The 18,559-nt window shown below is 46.0% G+C and overlaps 1 protein-coding gene across 2 annotated transcripts in view; it reads right to left on the minus strand.

Moving 5' to 3' along the window:
- CALU (calumenin) overlaps positions 1-18,559 on the minus strand; it is a 70,125-nt gene that overhangs the window by 6,551 nt on the left and 45,015 nt on the right. For both annotated transcript variants that reach the window (XM_069229408.1, XM_069229409.1), the window contains exons 5-6: positions 11,068-11,128; positions 277-476 (exon numbers count right to left, since the gene is read on the minus strand). In XM_069229408.1, coding sequence (XP_069085509.1) covers positions 277-476; positions 11,068-11,128 — 261 coding nt within the window. The remainder of the gene's footprint in view (positions 1-276; positions 477-11,067; positions 11,129-18,559) is intronic.

The following is an 18,559-nucleotide window of genomic DNA, read 5'->3' on the forward strand; positions in this document are numbered from 1 at the left end:
TTAAAAGATGGACCACCTCTAACCAAGTTACCACCACAATAGACTTCTCCAGGACCTCTACTGTTCATGCCATTCTTCGATGTCACATCTAGCACTGTCACCTTCATATCACTGCTTTTTAGAATACACCATGTGCACCAAGCACTACTTAATTTAATAGGCCAATACATTTAGATTAGAATGCAAGCTAATTCTTGTAACTTTTCATAATAAACAACTCCTTTCTCTGCATTTCTTTAAGAACGTGTAAGGGCAAGACTGGCACAGCTCTCCTACTTTGTTTTGGTCTGACTCATATACGAGGTGGCGAGCTTCAGCCTCAGCATGATCGTAGTCCGATGGGAGAATCCAATCTTTGGTCTCCTCCTTGTCCATTTTCCCATCACGGTTCTTGTCTCTAAACTCGACAAACTGCTCACGCTCAGTTTTCACCCACTCTGGTTCTTCACCATCTCCATCTTGGTTGTACATATCACCTGCATAAATACATATACACATATCGATATCTGAGAAAATACACTGGTGTGCACAAATTACATATAACCATTATTTAAACTTCTAAAATTGATATTTTTGTCTTCAAAAACTACACGTCAGTACTGTCATCCACAATTGCTCCAGTATATGAAGGACTTCTTGCACAAATAAAATGAGATGATGTGCCCCAATTCATAGACATATGGTTTTGTAATGGAGCGCTTCTTTTCACTGAAGAGTTAATTGGTCGCGAGTTCCTTTCCTCTCACAAACGGCTGACAAGGAATGTTGATATTAACACTAGAGCTTCACATTTCCTCTCATCCAAGGCATGGGTAACAGAACCATTTTGTTGAGAACAGATCATTATCAGAAATGAAAATATCATATGGAAGTGTGTTCTGGGTCCGACTTGTAGCCAGAGTTCTAATGAAATCAAAGAGAGCATGATAGAGTAACTGTGGAATGTGTATCTCAGTGTGGCAAGGAAAACACATGCATGCAAATGGTAAGTATTGGCTGTACTGAGCTGCACTCCTGGGAAATTTGTTAAAGGTGACACAAGTATCTACTGAAATTTTGAGTTTAATTTACTAGCGTTTGTGGGAATGGCCTGGTATGTGGTGGGTACCTATGGTACTTAAACCTTATACCAGGTCCAAGTATCCCCTCTTAGTGAAGTATAGGCAGTGTCTAGAAGCCAGGCTCACTAGAGGTAGCTGTGGATGAGCAGCCAAGGCTTAACTAGGAGACATGCAAAGCTCGTGCAATAGCACTGTAGTCACGCAGCACTTACACACATGAAAGAAAACACTCAGTTGTACAAAAAACAGGTACTTTATTTTTGGAACAAATCACCACAAAATACTTACCTCCCTTAGAAGGTAAGTAATACACTAAATATATAAACTAGTAATCAGACACAGGCATAGAAAAGGTTAAGAGACTGTGTAAATAGCAAGAAACAATAGTGACCTAGGGGGAGCACAAACCATATACTAAAAAAAATGGAACGCGAACAAGGTACCCGCCAACTAGGTAAGTTGAATGTGTAGAGGGGATCTGGGAGTACTAGAAAACCACAAAGGTAAGTAACACAGTACCTCCTAGCGACCAGGAAAGCAGGAGTAAAACACTGGATTTTCCCCAAACCACCCAAATGGAGGAAAATAAGAAAAAAGACACCCAGAGAGGACTGCTAGAAAACCAGTGGTGGATTCCCAAAGAAAGAGGACCTGTGGAGAGCGAGGGACCAAGTCCAAGAGTCACAGTGGAGTCCAGGAGGAGTAGGAGCTACTACCCACCCAGCTGTGGATGCAGGAGTTGATCGACGGTAATGAAGATCAGATCAGCACTGCAGCCGGACAACAGGTCCTAATGGATGCCGAAGATGTCCCATGACGGAAGGAAGATTGCAGACAGGTGTTGGTGAAGGATTTCCACAAACAAGCCATGGCAAAGGCAAACTCACTGTCAGTGGAAAAGAGGTGCTGCCGGGGACCAGCAAAGGCCCAGAAGGATTTAACCCAGGAGGGGGAATCCCAGGGCACCCTGAGCATCACAGATAGTCCACAGGAGCAGAGGCAGCAACCACAGGAGTCCCACAGGATGGGGACACAGGCGTCGCAGAAGAAGCCCACGCAGCAGGAGGACCACGCAGGAGGCCATGCTTTGCAGGATGGAGTGCTGGAGCTACACGTCGCCTGAAGATCCCTTGGAAGAGATGCAAACAAGCCTTGGCAGCTGCAAGAGATGCGGTGCACGGGGGTACTGTCCTGTGTTGCGTTGCGTGGGAAGGCAAAGGCTTAATCTCCACCGAAGTTGGACAGCTGGCAGAGAGGAACAAGAGGACTACTCCGGACCACAACCCGGGATGCAGGATCCACGCAGCTCAGCAGGAGAGGGGATCCACGCAGCCGGTTGTCGCTTGTTGTAGGTGCCTGTGGTTTCAGGGAGTGACTCCTTCACTCCAAGGGAGATTCCTTCTTATTCTTGTGCAGGCTAAAGAGTTGCAGTCTTCTGAGGATGCACGGCGAGGGAGATGTTGCAAAGCTGACAGGAGCCCTGGAAAGAATGTTGCTGAAGAGTTCTTTCTTCTTGGAAGCAGCTTGTTGGGTCCTGGAGGTTCCAGTCGCAGTTCCGGAGGCCAGAAGTCAAAGCAGAGGTTGCAGAGGAGTCCTGCTGGGAATCTTGCAAGTTGAATCTGAGGACCCACCCAAGAGAGAGACCCTAAATAGCCCTGAAATGGGGATTGGTCACCTATCCAGGTAAGCAACTATCAGCAGGGGGCTCGGACGTCACCTGCCTGGCCAATCAGATGCTCCCAGAGTTCCCTGCCAACATTAGAAACAAGATGGCAGAACCCAGGGACCCTCTGGAGGAGCTCTGGGCACCACCCCTGGGGTGATGATGGACAGGGGAGTGGTCACTCCCCTTTCTATTGTCCAGTTTCACGCCAGAACAGGGAATAGGGGTCCCTGAACCGGTGTGGACTGTTTTATGCACAGAGGGCACCAAATGTGCCCTACAAAGCAAATCAGTGGCTTGGGGAGGCTAACACTTCCAAGCCAGTTATACCTATTTCCAAAGGGATAGGGTGTTACCCCCCTCTCCCAAAAGAAATCCTTTGTTCTGCCTTCCTGTGCTTCATCAGATTGATCAGCAGGAGGGCAGAAACCTGTCTGAGGGTTGGCAGCTGGGATGCCTGTAAAACCCTGTAAGACTGGTGGTAGCAATGCTGGGGGACCTCTAAGGAGTCCCCAGAGTGCATGGAATCATACTTCCAATACTTGCAACAGTATTGGGATAGGATTCCAACATGTTTGATACCAAACATGCCCCAGTTCGGAGTTACCATCATGTAGCTGTACACGGGCCCACATGTCCAGTACACGCAATTGGCACCCCGCACACACAAAGTCCAGGAAAATGGATCTGGAGTTTGTGGGGGCACCTCTTCTAGTGCAGGGGTGCCCTCACACAAACATACCTGCACCCTGCCGTCTGGGCTGAGAGAGCCTACCATAGGGGTGACTTATAGTGACGTGGTGTAGTGACCTGTAGTGAAAACGGGTGCATGAACCCGTTTCACGCAGGCTGCAATGGCAGGCCTGCAGAACCCTTTGCAGGGCTCCCAATAGGAGGCAGAATAACTGCTGCAGCCCATAGGGATCCCCAGGAACCTCAATGCCCTACGTACCGTATACTATGGACTTACATTGGTGGTGGTGGTGTGGGGGGGATTTGGGGGGACTTGTATGCCAACTGTGGGAAGAAAAAGGTACAATTTAGAGGAGAGAGCAAAACTACTGGAGTCCTGGTTAGCAGGAACCCAGTAGACACAGTAAAACATACTGACAACAGGCAGAAAAGGGGGGTAACCATGCCAAGAAAGAGGGTACTTTCCTACAGTTTTGTATCGGAAAAAGGATTAGGTTACCCTGTAAGCATCTGTTCATGGCATGTGGTGCTGTACAGTCGCATGCTCTGTCTACTCCTGCCATTTGGTGTTAGGTCCGCATGTGTGGAAGCTGTTTCTCTTCGAAGAAGTCTCTCGAGTCATGAGGCAAAGTAATTCCTCCTCTCAGTGATAATGCACATGGGCATATAGTCAAATGTTTTCCCTCAGTCGGGTGAGAATGAAGTGTAAGTGGTATTAAGGAGATGCCCATGCATAGGAAAGTATAAGAAGATACTGCAACGGCCACAGGTGTCTGGGGAGGAGGGCAGGCGCGTGTGAATCTACAGCACCACATGCCACGAACAGATGCTTACAGGGTAAATAATCTGTTCAATGGCATGTGTGGCTGTAACCACACATGCTCTCCATAGACTGTAAAGAAGTGTCCCCCACAGAAAGTGGTGGCTAACCTGTAGGTGTTGCAGTTATTTGAAAAAGAGTACCTAGCACTGCCTGTCCTACATTTGTTTGTTGGCGTGCTAACACATCTACACAATAATGTTTAGTAAAAATGTGTGGAGTAGACCATGCATCTGCTTTACATATTTCAGATATTTGTATTTTGTCCAGGAAAGCCATAGAAGCTCCTATCTTTAGGGCAGAGATTGCTCTAGGACATGTGGGCAAAGTTATTTTAGCTTTGGCGTAACATGTCTGAATACATTTAATTATTCTTCTGGAGATGCCCGATTGAGATATGGGCTTTCCTTTGTGAGGGGGCTAAAAGGCAACAAAGTTGCTTGGTTTTATGAAACTCTTTAGTTCTATCAATATTGTACATTAAAGCTCTTTTCACATCTAGGTTATGAAGGGCCCTTTCTACAACTGAATCGGGTTTCTGAAAGAAAACAGGTAATTCAATTGATTGGATAAGGTGGAAAATGGAAACCACTTTTAGGAGGAATTTTGGGTTAGTTTGAAGGCATACCCGGTCCCTGTATAGCGGGAAAAAAGTTTCTTCCAAGGTAACGCCTGGAACTGATTGACAAGTCTAAGTGAAGTGATGGCCACCAAAAATGCAACCTTCCAAGAGAAGTATTGGCAAGGCACTTATGCAACAGTTCGAATGGAGGCCCGTAATTCTGGTGAGTACAATGTTGAGATTCCATGCAGGGGGAACTCTAGGTGGAATTACTCTTTTAAGACCTTCCATGAATGCCTTAATAACTGGTACCTTGAACAAGGTTAAGTGTTGTCTGTTTTGTAGGTAGGCAGCTACTGCAGCTAAATGCAGGCGTCCTGAAGTGTAAGCTAGACAAAGGTCTGCAAAACAGAGAAGATAGCAGGCAATGTTTTGAACAACTGCATTAAATGGGTCAATGTGTTTACTGCTGCAGTAGAAAACAAATCCTTTCCACTTAGCAGTGCAACACACTCTGGTTGTGGGTATATGGGCCTCTCTGAGAATGATCGGTTGGGAGATTCAAATACCCGAATTCTATGACCTCAGGAGTCAAATCGCAAGGTTGAGTTTCTTTGGATTTGGATGGCTGACTTTTCCATGGTTCTGCACGCGTTGAGGGGAATTTTCGTGTGCAGCACTACAGAAAGCTTGAGTAGTGTGGTGAACCATGGTTGTCGATCTCAAGTGAGCAGAATAAGGGTGCAAGACGTTTGCCTGACCTGCCAAACCACAAACTGAAGAAGAGGGAGAGGTGGTAAAGGGTAGGCAAATATCCCTGCCCAGTTCATACATAGTGCATTGCCCTTGGATAGTGGGTGTGGGAGCCTGGAGGTGAACTATAGACATTTTGCATGGTCTGGAGTTGCGAACAGATCTATTTGCGGAAACCCCTACCTGTGGAAGAAAGGGAGGAGGACTCCGGGTGGAGTGCCCACTCGTGGACTTGCCGCTTCCTGCTAAGGTCAGCAAAGCTGTTGTCCATCCCTGAGAGGAGTTCCGCTAGCAGCTGAATGTTGTTACGTACTGAGTAAAGCAAAATCTCCTGAGATGTGTGTGATAACTGTAGGGAGTGTGAGCCCCGCTCCCCCCCTCTTTTTTGTAGGTAAAACATGTCTGTAGTGTTGTCTGTGAGGATCAAAACACCATTGCCTATCAGATGAACTAGGAACGCTTTCAAAGCTAGTTGAACAGCTTGAAGTTCGAGGTAGTTGATGTGGAGACCCTGGTTTTTGGTGTCCTGGAGACTCTTACTATGAGATCCTGCAGATGAGCACCCCATACTGTGAGGGATGCGTCTGCTGTGTGAATGATCTGGGGAACAGGGTTGCGGAACTGCTGACACTTTGATTTAAGTGTTCCACTACTGCATAGTGTTGAGTGTGGCTGTCTACCAACACTAGATCTTGTAACTGATCCTGTGATTGAGACCACTGACTCGTTAAATATTCCTGCAGTGGGCGCATACGTAGTCTTGCATGTGGTACTATTGCAATGCAAGATGCCAACATGACTAAGAGTCACTAAACTGTTCTGACTGTTATTTGTTAATTGGGATGAAACTGTTGTAGCAGCACTGCAATGTTCTGACTCCTGGCTGCATTTGGGTAGGCTAATCCCAGTTGTGTGCTGAGGATAGCCCCTAGATACGGATGAACGTGTGAAGGTTGAAGGTGTGATTTTTGTATGTTGGTGGTAAACCCCAGTTGATGGAGAAGGTGTATGTTAAATGGTGTGAGTGCGTTGTAGAGAAAATGGAAGATGAGACAGTGGTCCAGATATGGGGGAGACATGGATGTGCTGCGACTACCACTAGGCATCTAGTTAATACATGGGGTGCGGTAGTGACTTTTTGAACTGGTATTGTGTTACCGCTATTATGAAGCTGAGGTATTTGCAGTGAGCTGGATGGATTTTGTAGGAAAGCGCCCCTTTTGGCATGGTTATTGGCTCATCTTTTGCCCGATACCGATGCCGACTTGACTGAGTGTGCACTAGGGTCCTGCTAACCAGGCCAGAGCACCTGTTTCCCAAAAACTGTACCAGTGCCCCCCACAATTGGCACACCACTGACACACAGTTAAGTCCCTTGTAAACGTTATCCATGGTACCAAGGTCCCTGTGGCCAGGGAAAGTCCACAAGGGCTGAGGCATGTATTATGCCACCCTGGGGGACCCCCTCACCAAACACATGCACACTGCCATTGCAGCTGGTGTGTGCTGGCGGGGAGAAAAAGACAAACTTGACAAGGCACCCCTCTCAGGGTGCCATGCCCACCAACCACTGCCTGTGATATAGACAAGTCACCCCTCTAGCAGGCCCTACAACCCTAAGGCAGGGTGCACTATACCACAGGTGAGGGCACAGCGGCATGAGCAATATGCCCCTACAGTGTCTAAGTCCATTCTTAGGCACTGAAAGTGCAGTATGGCCATATAGAGCACATGGGCTGGGAGTTTGTCATTACAAACTCCACAGACCACGACGGCTTCACTGGGGTCTAGGAAGTTTGGTATCAAACTTCTTAACGCAATAAACCCACACTGATGCCAGAGGGCATCTTGGAGATACTCCCCTGTATTTTAACATCTAGTGCAGGACTGACCGGTCTGTGCCAGCCAGCCACTTCCAGCCAGGTTTCTGACCACATGGGGTGAGAGCTTCTGTGCTCTCTGTGGCTCTGGGTGGAGGTGCTTCACACCTCCTCCCTGCAGAAACTGTAACACCTGGCGGGGAGTCTCAAAGACTCAGGCCTCTTGTTACAGCGTCCCAAGGCACTCCAGCTACTGGAGATGCCTGCCCCGGGACAAAGCCCCACTTTTGGAGGCAAGTCCATCGGAAAAAATTGGAAAAACAAGGAGGCGTGCCACTTCAGCTAGGACTACCGTTAAGGTGTCCAGAGCTGAAGTGACCCACTCCTTTCAAAACCCACCATATTGTTTTGGAGGACAGGGCCCAATAGGGTTAGGTCTGTGCCCCCAGCCCAAATGGAGTGGAGACGGAAAGGCTGTAGTCACCCTCAGGGACAGTTGTCTTTGGCTACATCCCTCTGACCCCTGTAATGCCCCTAAATCCAGGATTTAAGGGCTCCCGTGCACCTAGCTCATCAGATTCCTGGTGACCTCAAGAAGAAGGACAAAGGACTGCCAAGCTTAACCCCCGTAGAGAAGACATCAATTGATTTGGCTCTAGCCCTACTGGCCTGTCTCCAACTTCTGAAGCCCTGCTCCAAAAAGGCAATGCATCCTGCAGGACCAGCAACCTCTTAAAAGCCTCAAGAGGACTGCCTGCACACCAGATAGATCTCCCGTGGACAGCAGCCCTGTCCAGAAAGAAGCTCCAGTAAAGGACTCCAGAATTGCCCTGGATCCAGGAGTCCTGCCCACTTTGCACCCGACGCCCTCAGCCCGTGTCCAGGTGGCCCACCGGTCCAAAGCAGGTCCCCAGGCAATTCCGACCTAGTGTCCACCCTGGGTTGACCCCTCCTGGCCAACACAACACCAACTGCAGCCCAAATCTGGATCCCCGTTCGCGAGAGAACCGGACGAAGATTCCAGATGCCTAAAGGTACCCCTGCACCCGCAGCCTCTGGCCTTGAGGAATCCGACCACTGGTCCAGCAACGTTCAGCAGGCCACCCTCCTCCTTGTCCAGCCTGTGGTTTTCCAGAACCGACTCCCTAGATCCAGCCTGCAGCATCGTTTTGACCCCGGGGCCCCCCTAATGAAAAACACTGGGAGCCTGACGCTGTGTTTGCACCCTGCACGCGGCCACCCTATGCACTGACGGTGTGTGTTTGGTGCTGACCTGTGGCCCCCCTCCTGTGTTCCCCTAAACCCACCAAGGTCTGCCCTCCAAAGACGCAGCTTGCAAGCAGGACTGATTCTGAATTTCCCTATTTGATTGCATTCTGGTCTCTTATTGGTTGTTTCGTGTAGTTCTTTCCCGTGGGTTGATGGGAAAGAATTTTTTTCTTGGTTATGTTGAAATATGATGCAAGTAAATAAAGAAAGGAAGTGAGCATAATCCTTGCCTTCATGTCCTTAATCAAACTGAAACCTTCCTTCATGATTAATAGGAAATTTTTCATTTATAGCGTGCACAGCTAGTCTCAGAAGCTAAACAGCGAGGTCAACAGAAGAAATGACAAAGGTTATTGCAGCACAAAAATTCATGTTTTGAGTTTTTCCTGAACATTGTTGTGCCCATCACTTCTCTCCGCTCCAGAGGTCGATGATTCCAGCTGAACCCAGATAGATAAGAGATCTCCCACGTGCTCTACCATGCTGAATTAGAGGAATAACTGCCATCAATTTATTTGCGGCTATCAGGTTTCATGTGGAATTATAGAATTTAAATCTGGCTTTGAGATAAGATGAACGTTCTGTACACGGCATCATGGACCAAAACAAGTGCTTTAAACTGGATTCTCTTCCTAACTGGCAGCCAATGTAGCATCCGCAGGTTTTGGGAGATGCGTGTTCTGACTGTGACGTTTAACAAGAGACAGGCTGCTGCGTTTTATACCACTTGGAGCCTCTCTAGAAATTGCTCTGATAGTCCCAAATATAGTGTTAACATAATTTAATCTAGAGATAAATTGAGGCCTGCACCACCAATTTTTGGGATTCGATTGGAGTACTTTCTTTAAAGGCTTCATGATCCAAAACAGGAGCATATCAACGCTTTAATCTGGGGATCAAACAAGATTATCAAATTTGAACCCTAGGTTTTTTGCTACACCCTTCTAGGGGCCTGGAGGGGAGGCATATTCCGTCTAAAAACGTTGCCAGAAGTCTGATGGAACATTTTAGGCAGCGTGATATCTTAGTCTGAATGCTATTCAGCTCCTCACCCTTGCCCCAAGAGAAAAGCAATACAGTGTCAGCATAGGATACCACTTTTGCTCCTAAGACTTCCACTAGATGAGTCTAAGGGGTGAGGTAGATATTGAACAAGGCAGGGCTTAAGGCCGAGCCCTGAGGGACACCCATCGCCAGTTCCCATTGATTCGCAGCGCAAGTTAGAGCCCAAACTTGATGAGTCCTCTTTGTCAGAAAAGACGCAAGACTACTGAGAGCTAATCCTGTAATCCCAATACCATGAAGGCCCAGCAGCAGTTTGTCATGGTAGACAGTATTGAATGCTGCTCAGAAATCTAACAGTTAGTACTACGCAGCCTCCAGAATCCAGAGTGCCTTTAATGTATTCTGAGACCTCCAGTAAAGCTGTTGTCGTGCTATAATGTGGCCTAAAACCAAACTGGCTGGGGGTAACAAGTTGTACGCTTCCAAATAGAAATCTTCTAGGTTTTTTTTATATATCTTAGACAGGGCTGGTAAGAGAAATAGGCCAGTAACTTGAAGGACCTTTAGGGTCTGCCAACGATTTCTTCACCAAAGGGAGTATTTTTGCTTGTTTCCAACAGCTATCTAGGAACCGTAGTAGAAGATAAGGAAGCATTGAGGATCATGTTGGTAGTTGGATTAATAAAGGTAGCCCCCAAAACTAATAGCTAATCAAGACCTTATAAGAGGTTTGTTTAGCTGTTTTTATAGCAGATTGGTATTGTTTTAGTGCAAACTTCTATGTCTCTCAATCCTGAGGATTATATTCTCTTCTCCATTTCCATTCTAACATTTTACAATGCCTTTTACTCGCTTTAAGATTATTGGATTACTCCCTTCTACTTGATCTTTTCAGTAGATCCAGAGCTAATTTGTCAGTCGTGGTGCTAATCCAATTATTAAAGCTTGAGGTGACATTCTAAACCACACCAGGCACCACCAGGGTGTTCTCCTTCAATGTACTCAGAGACTCTGAAGGCTTTATTTTATGATAGGCACATACCAACAAACACAAATTGTCTGCATGGCTACGTTTTCCGTTTCTACAGTCAGTCTTCTTATCAAAAAAATCACCATGATATAAACATAAATCCCACATGCCAAGGACATCACTAGTCCAGAAGGCACTTACGACATACATCTAAGGATGATGCACCAAACTTGCTTTTTGTCAGATTAAAGTTGATGGGGCACTCATGCCCAAACGCAGATGCTTGGAAAGCAGTAGGAACAACTGAGGTAAGTCAGCAAGAAGGATATGTCAGGCTCAAAACATAGACAACAGAATACGGTGTGCTGCAATTTAGAGTAGAAATCTGATGCAAAAGCTTACAACATTATTAACCATACTAAGACAGCCATATGAAAATACAGGTGCTCACCAATGTATTCCTCCAAATCAATGACGCCGTCCCCGTTTTTGTCAATGTCTTCCATGGTTTCCTAAAATTAAATGAAGAATAAGACATTCATCTAGGGACAGACACCTAGAAAAGGGCTCATGCTATATGCTACTCTTAAGTCCCAATAGGGAGAGGCCAAACTCACCTCCACTACTGCTGTGGTCACAAATAAAAGCAAGCATCACGCTTTTATATCAGAACAGCAGTTCCAGCTTCAGTTTGTATTTAAGGACAATCTACCAACATCTAACAGTAGGTTACTAAACAAAATGTATATTAATAGGTTTATTTATTGTTTTTAATGTAGATTCTACACTTCCGTACCATATCGATATTCTTTGCAAAAGGCAATGCCTTTGAAAAATGTGCTGACGTCCAAAAGTGCCTACATATGTGCGAACACCAAAAGACGTTATGAAAATCAATTTGCCAACACATGTAAGGTTTTATATGTAGGAGCTAAATACGTTTTAACAACAAAATGAAAAATGTACAATAGAAATGTGTCAACAAAGGAAACATGCTTGCTGTTGACCCTCTTCATTACATTGAAACAGTGAGGACTGTATGAAACCCATATGGCAAAAACTAGCACACCTTTCACCTATAGGGATGGATGGCTCTCTAATAGGGCACAAGGTCACTTGTATAGTGTACAATCATAAAAACATTTTGACACATTTTTGTAAGTGTGAAATCAGGGCCAACAGTATCTCTATGCATGTTAAAAGTAAAACTTACCTGCAATGTTGGCACGCCATCAATATCAAATTTATAAACATTCAATGTCTAACGGTAGGTGTAGGATTGTGTTGGGAGGCAGATGGGTCGGAATAGTGTGTCTAGTTTGTTTTACTTCCCAGTCCTGAGTGCAACTTGTTTGTCTGCGTAGCTCGATGTGTGTTTTTTCCACCCCTGGATATGATTTGCTATAAGTGAAATGTCTTTGGTGATGGGTCATCTTCAGATGTTTTAAGCCAATTCAGAGAATGGGTTAGATACTGTCCCCATCTCTCCTTGTTAGTTTAGCTAAGGTAAAGCATTGTAGTGTTAAACACTAGTGTTTTGCAACTGTGTGGCCTGGGATCATGATTGTTTAACCACTTTTGCATTGTCTCAGGTGTAGCCCTGTGCTCAGAATAAGGTGGATGCAAGAAGCCATCATACTTAGTAGTTTCATCACTATCCTCACAATCCGAGATTGTAACGTCTGGTAGAAGCAAACTTGTGCCAGTAGGGTATGCCATTGCTAATTATGTATCAAAGTCCACACTTAGAAAAGTTTTCTTTGTTTCTGGAGTTGAGATAGTTTTCCCTAGTTTACTGTGAATCCCGATGTATGCACTACTGATACCACTCGTCATATCCCTTCGTCACTGCTGGAACGTGTATGCCTTTACAGACCAATTGTAATATTAAAGGTTAACAATGTTTGGCCTGCCTCCTGAGGTGTGCTGCCACACCAGCGCCTTTGTAAAGACTCTTGCCACAGACTTTATTCCAAATGGTAGAGCTTTGAACCGGTAATGTTCCCCCTTTACTACAAATCTTAGACACCACTTGTGTGTGGTGTGCATGGAAATCTGGAATTAAACATCAGTTGTTGCAGGATGTAAAGGGTGTAAAATCTGGCAAAGTTGTCATTTGAAGCCTTTTTGCTTTTATGTATCTGTTTAGAGAGCATAGATTTCAAATAGGTTTCATGGTAAGGTCTTCCTTTGAGATCCAGAAGGAGACCGAGTAACCGATGTTTTTTTCCCCCTCATGTGGTACCTTTTCAACAGCATTTTTTAACATCAGTTCTTGCGCCTCTGTTTCCAGGGCTTGAATGTGGTTCTTTTTTTGTGCGGTGCCTTGGAAGCATTGCTGCAGCTTTTGTATAAAGGTTATACAGGAACCATGGTGCATAATATTTACAACTTGCTTGTCCATGGACTCCCAGTTGCTTATGAAGTCCATCATTCTCGCCTCAACAGGTGTTGTGAGCTGTGAGCTATTAGAGTCTCAAGGAGAAACAAAAGTCAGATACTCTGAAGCTTCCAAATCTTGATTTCTCACTACCTGAAGAAAAGGATTTTGGATGTTGCTGTTGCCACTGGGTGAAATCTGAGAATGGACTGGACCATTGCGGTTTGTATCCCCGTACCCCAAAAACATCCCTCTCCTGCCTAGAGATCCCTTTCTTGAGTGAAGGTCTGTTCACTTAGAGGGCTCCCAGGGCCTTTGCAGTTTCATTTGCCTTTTTACAAACCCTCCAGAGTTTGGTACACTTAAGGCCCAGACAGAAGTTTACCTGTTATGGCCTGTCTATGATATTGGACTGTACCTCGGGCTTAAAACCAGAGACGGGTAACCATGCATGTCTCTTCACGATCGCCCCCAATTGTCCCCTTGCTTTGTCTGCAACATTGAGAGTGGACTTGAGAGAAGATTTTGCACTGTTTTTCCCTCTTCTCATTAAAGTCTATGCCCTTTTGGGGTATGCTTCCAAGACAAAATATCCTATATTTCAAACGTGTGTTGAAGGGCATGATGGTTTAATAAGGCATTTGAGTTTGCAATTGGTCACTGTGTGGCACCTGCTCACTCCATCTTTCTTCCGACAGCCTCTAACCTCTTGCTTTTATTTGTCTGGCAGAGGGGCTTCGTGGATGCAGGGGAAATTGGAATGCTTCTTTGCAATGGCGTATTAGTCTTGTTCGATATGCTCTTGGATATATTTTGGGTTAAAATTAGAAGAAACATAAACAACACATTTCCTAGACGTGAGGTACTCACAGTGGAACAGTGGGGCCTTTTTTGTTCCAATCAAACTCCTGCTCCTTCCATCAAAGAAATTAGACAAAAACCTGTTGTTGGAATCAAAGTTTAACAATTTGACTGCATTCTTGGCAATGGAAATTCATGGTATCTAGAAGAGCCTCACCACACAAGACTTCCTAGGATGTCAGATTTTCAGAAATGGGTGGGACTGATAGATCTCCATAGTTGGCAGCAAGGGTTAAACACAGAACAACATGGGTATCCATAACCAAAACTGTAACCTCATTTCTTCAAGGTTCTATAGGGTGCACTTTCCTCTCCTTGTGTTTGGTCCACTAACACATGTGGGTTACTAGCAGCAGCAGCCGCATAACTCCCCCTAGGGGAGTGAGGGGTTTAGAGGTTTAAAAAAAAAAAAACAAAAAAAAAAACACACTTGCCTCCATCCCTGCCGCATCACGCTCTTCTTCTGGTGTTCCAGCAATCACTGCTGGGACACAAGCACCCCAGTAATCCTGATGCTGCTTTCGTGCAAAACCTTGCATGAAAGCAGCGTCAGGATTATTATGAGTGGCAGCGACTGCCGCTCAGACACAGCCCTGGGGTCTGTGCAGCTTCTCCACCACAGCTGTGAAACACAGCCAGGCTGGAGAAACCTAAGTGCACATGTGTCTTTGGCAGGCCTCAGATGGCCGGCCTAACACACATGCGCACTTAGGTACACTTTCCTCTCCTGTGGCCCCGCCCCTCCCAGCATTGTTGGCTGAGCCAGAAACAGAAAAATAAAACAAGAGTAAGCTATTGTTTTATTTTTCTGCTTCTCACTCAGTCAGTGGGGTGACACTCCTTCGCCATAACGAAGGAGCTGCCCTGGTTACTAGATTAATCAAGAAAAATGTGTGAATGCAAGAACGTAGCACACTGGCTGCTATGGACTACATTTCCTTATATTTTTGGATTCCTACTGAATGTTCAGAAAACACTTAAAAAAAAAAAAAAAATCTTACTCATTATCACTTTGCATTAAGGGAAAATCCTGTCTATGTTCTGCACAAATGACCCCAATCCCTAAATACATATTCATGGGTACCTTTAAAAATGTATAACTTTGGATTCAACCCCAATTAAGTGTGTCATCATCAAGTGATGAATAACTGGTACACAATAAAGGTAAACTGCTGTCAACCGTTAGCTCTCGGTATAGTGGATTCTTAAACTAACTATGAACTCTACACATCCCTGCGACTGGAAGAGTCTTTCAAGTATTGGGATATGTCATTTTTGATGACCGGTCTTCTGCAAAACGTTTGAGATAAAATCTTGCTACCTATTTGTCTTTAGCCCCTGCACCCTCAACCCCCTTCTATTAATTATTATATTTATTTTGCTCAAATGGCGAATAACCATGATAACTGTGAGATAATAGGAGGGGAGAAGGTAGCCCACAATGGCTTTGATGTGGCCCAGGACCTCCTTCTAGTAATTGGTGATGAAGCTGCAGGACCACCAGGTATGGCAAAAGCCTCTGTCTGCCTCTCTGCATCGCCGACAAAGAGGGGAGGTACGATGACAGATGGTGGAGAGGCGAGTCAGTGTGTAAGACCACTGAAACATCAACTTGTATGCTGTTTCCCTGAGAGACTACGATAGGTTTTGGGTATGTCCCACCACATGGTCTCATTGTCTGGGCATAATATCTTCCTGGGTGTTGGAGAGCCAAGTAAACTGGAATGTGTGGATGCGTACAGGTGTGGAGTGTTGGAGAGTATGATAAGTGTTGGATCTCAAGAGCCACCATATGCCTGGACGAGTTTCTCAAAAGGAGTGTGAGGACAGGTAACCTCAGGCTAGACCGAGGGGTGTTTGGCCCAGTGCTTCAATTGGCAATACTGAACCCTTGCTTTTTTTCCTGGGAGCTAGTTTTCTGCTTTGTACTGATCGATCAAAGGGCTTCATGGCATTCCTCATGAAAATATCTCGAAGCATCCTACAATCATTAGCACTACAGCTGCAAAGGAGATGGGTGACCGCGCCGGAGCAAAGTCCGGGAGCCGAACAATAGTTGTGTGTGGGAAAATAAAGGTAGTAAGTCCTTTCTTCAGTGCCAGCCTTCCCCCTTATGTCAAGCACTGTCTTACTGAGAGTAGCAAGGTATGCACTGCGTGGTCGGGCATGTTTGGGCAATCAAACAAGGTTCCACAGGAGCGGACAAGCTACTGCTGGGTCCATGTGGAACAAGTGCTTCTCACTTTCCTGGACCACACTCTTGGAGATGAGGCGCAGGTGGGCCACCCAGTAATATTCGAAAAGATTAGGGCAGGCTAAGCCACGCCTGTCCTGTGGCTGCACCAGTAGGGTGTTAGAAATCTGAGATCACTTTCAGATCCATATGAAGGTATGGATGTCACGTGGCAGGCGCAGTATGTTATGTTGCAGGATCAGTGTGAGCAAAGTTTGAAAAAGATACAGAGCCTGTGGAAGCACATTTATTTTTATAAATGTTCATGCGCCCCAGCCAGGAAATGTGGAGATGCTTTTACTGCCGGAGGTCTGCCAGAATGCTGCGGCGGATGTGCAGGAGGTCCAAGATGTGAGCATAGGAGTAATGTTGAGGCCCAGGTACTTCACTGCCTTTTGCGACCACTGGAAGTGTGCTAGGGGTTGCAGAGCTCCGAAGGCCTGTTTAGGCATAGTCAAATCGAGTGCGGACAATTAAGACATATTAATATACAATACCATCTAGTAGGCATGTAAGCAAGTAACTACAGCTAGAAGAGAGACATCGGACTGAAAGAGCATGATCAGAAGATCATCAGCCAACATGCTTTGTTTCCGTGTGATGGTGAGGGACTCTACTGCTAGAGCGAATAAAAGAGGGGACAGTGGGCATCCCTGATGCATGCCCCTGAGGACGGTTGCAGGCCCTCTTGTTTGCCTGTTGACATCAACAGTAGCCGTGGGTGCAACAAATGAGGCCATAACCTTGGAAATCATACCAGGGCCCAAACCGATTTTGTCAAGTACCACCTAGAGGAAAGACCAGTTGACCCTAACAAAGGCCTTCAGGCATCAAGCAATACAAGACAAGATGGGATATCGTAATGGTGCAACTTTTTACCCAATTGTGCTATGTGGCGAACATTATCTACTCCCTGTCTGTGGCAGACAGAGCCCACCTGATCCGAGTCAATAAGGCCTGGGAGGCAGCGATCAAGCTTAGAGGGCAATATTTTGGGTAAAAGTTATGCATCTGTATTGAGAAGAGCTATAGGACGATAAGATGAGCAACATGTCGGATCTTTACCCTGTTTGGGTATGAAAGAGATGTCCGCTGCTGCCATAGAAGGAATGAGACCAGTTTACTGCGTAAATGAGTTGAAGAACTGCAGCCGATGTTCCTGCAGCGGAGGCAAAAAGTCTATAAAAGCTGACAGGCAGGTCATCAGGCCACGGAATTTTGCCTAGTGGCAGGACTTGGACCGCAGCATATAGCTCAATCACGATCGACTCAATAAGAAGGTCCGCATGTTGGGAGTGAAAGGGTTCCCATTCGCAAGCATCTAAGTAGGTTTTAATTAGTTTGGCAGGAGAGATTTCCTAGGCATATCATGCTCGATAGTAATTGCTCTGCAATTGCCCATCCTCTCTCCTTCGCAATGTGTGCTTTGGTTTGTGCCTTGCGAAGCCTGTGGGCTAAAAGCGTGCCCACCCTGTTGTCCCCTTCATAGTACTGTTGTTGCAATGCTAGGAGTGCGCGTTCAGCCGTGCTCTTCCTATGTGCCTGTACTTGTCTGTTTAACATGACAAACTTCCTTTTATTTCGGTGAGAGGGGGTTACTATATCCTGCTATTCCAGCGCTTTAATTTCTGCCTTCAAATTGGATTCCACCAGTCTAGCTTCTCTTCCCTGTGCTATGGCAATTGAGGTAATTGTTTCCCGGATAGTGGCTTTGAACCCACCCCAGTGTATGGAGTGGAGTTTCTGGCAGAGCATTAAGTGCGAAAGTCAAGGATCCCTTTACGGATCTCAGCTACATATAACGGGGCCACAGGGGTGGGTGTAGGTGCCAGCGCAGTAGGCCTCTAGGAGACACTTTAGCGCCAGACCAGGACAGCCCTATAAGGGCTTGGTCAGATGGAGATGTCAGAGATATCCACTGTGTCAAGGTTGCGGAGGGAGTGGGCGACTATTAAGTATGTTTGTATGTGAGAACAAAATGAGTAGTCCTGTGCTCAGGATGCTTGTAGCACCAAGCATCTGTCTATCCCAACTCCTCAATGTCCCACTTAAGGAGAGATGACATGGTCCCCGTTCTTTGAAAGGTAGTCGCGCTTCAGTCTAGGGTTTGGTCCCACGCCATATTGAAGTCTCCACACACAATGAAATCACCTTTCACCCCATCAAATTGCTCTCGCAGAATGCGACAGAGGTACGCACCTTGGGAGGTGTTTGGAGCAAAAATGTTAAGTATAAGCTTCCGCTCATATATAGATGTAAGGTCAAACACTGACCCTCCCTGTCTCGTAAACCTTGGTTACAAATTACCTTTACCCACTTGGGGAGGATACTCACCCCAATAGTCATAGTGTCAGTGTATGCCCAGTACAGCGACAGATATTTCGGGTGACACATGCAGTGCCGGTCTACCCCCAGCAGATGAGTCTCCTGCAGGAGGACTACATTGGGATCGTGCTGCTGTATATATCG

The sequence above is a fragment of the Pleurodeles waltl genome, chromosome 4_1 (genome assembly GCF_031143425.1).
Source record: "Pleurodeles waltl isolate 20211129_DDA chromosome 4_1, aPleWal1.hap1.20221129, whole genome shotgun sequence".
Classification (NCBI taxonomy): domain Eukaryota; kingdom Metazoa; phylum Chordata; class Amphibia; order Caudata; family Salamandridae; genus Pleurodeles; species Pleurodeles waltl.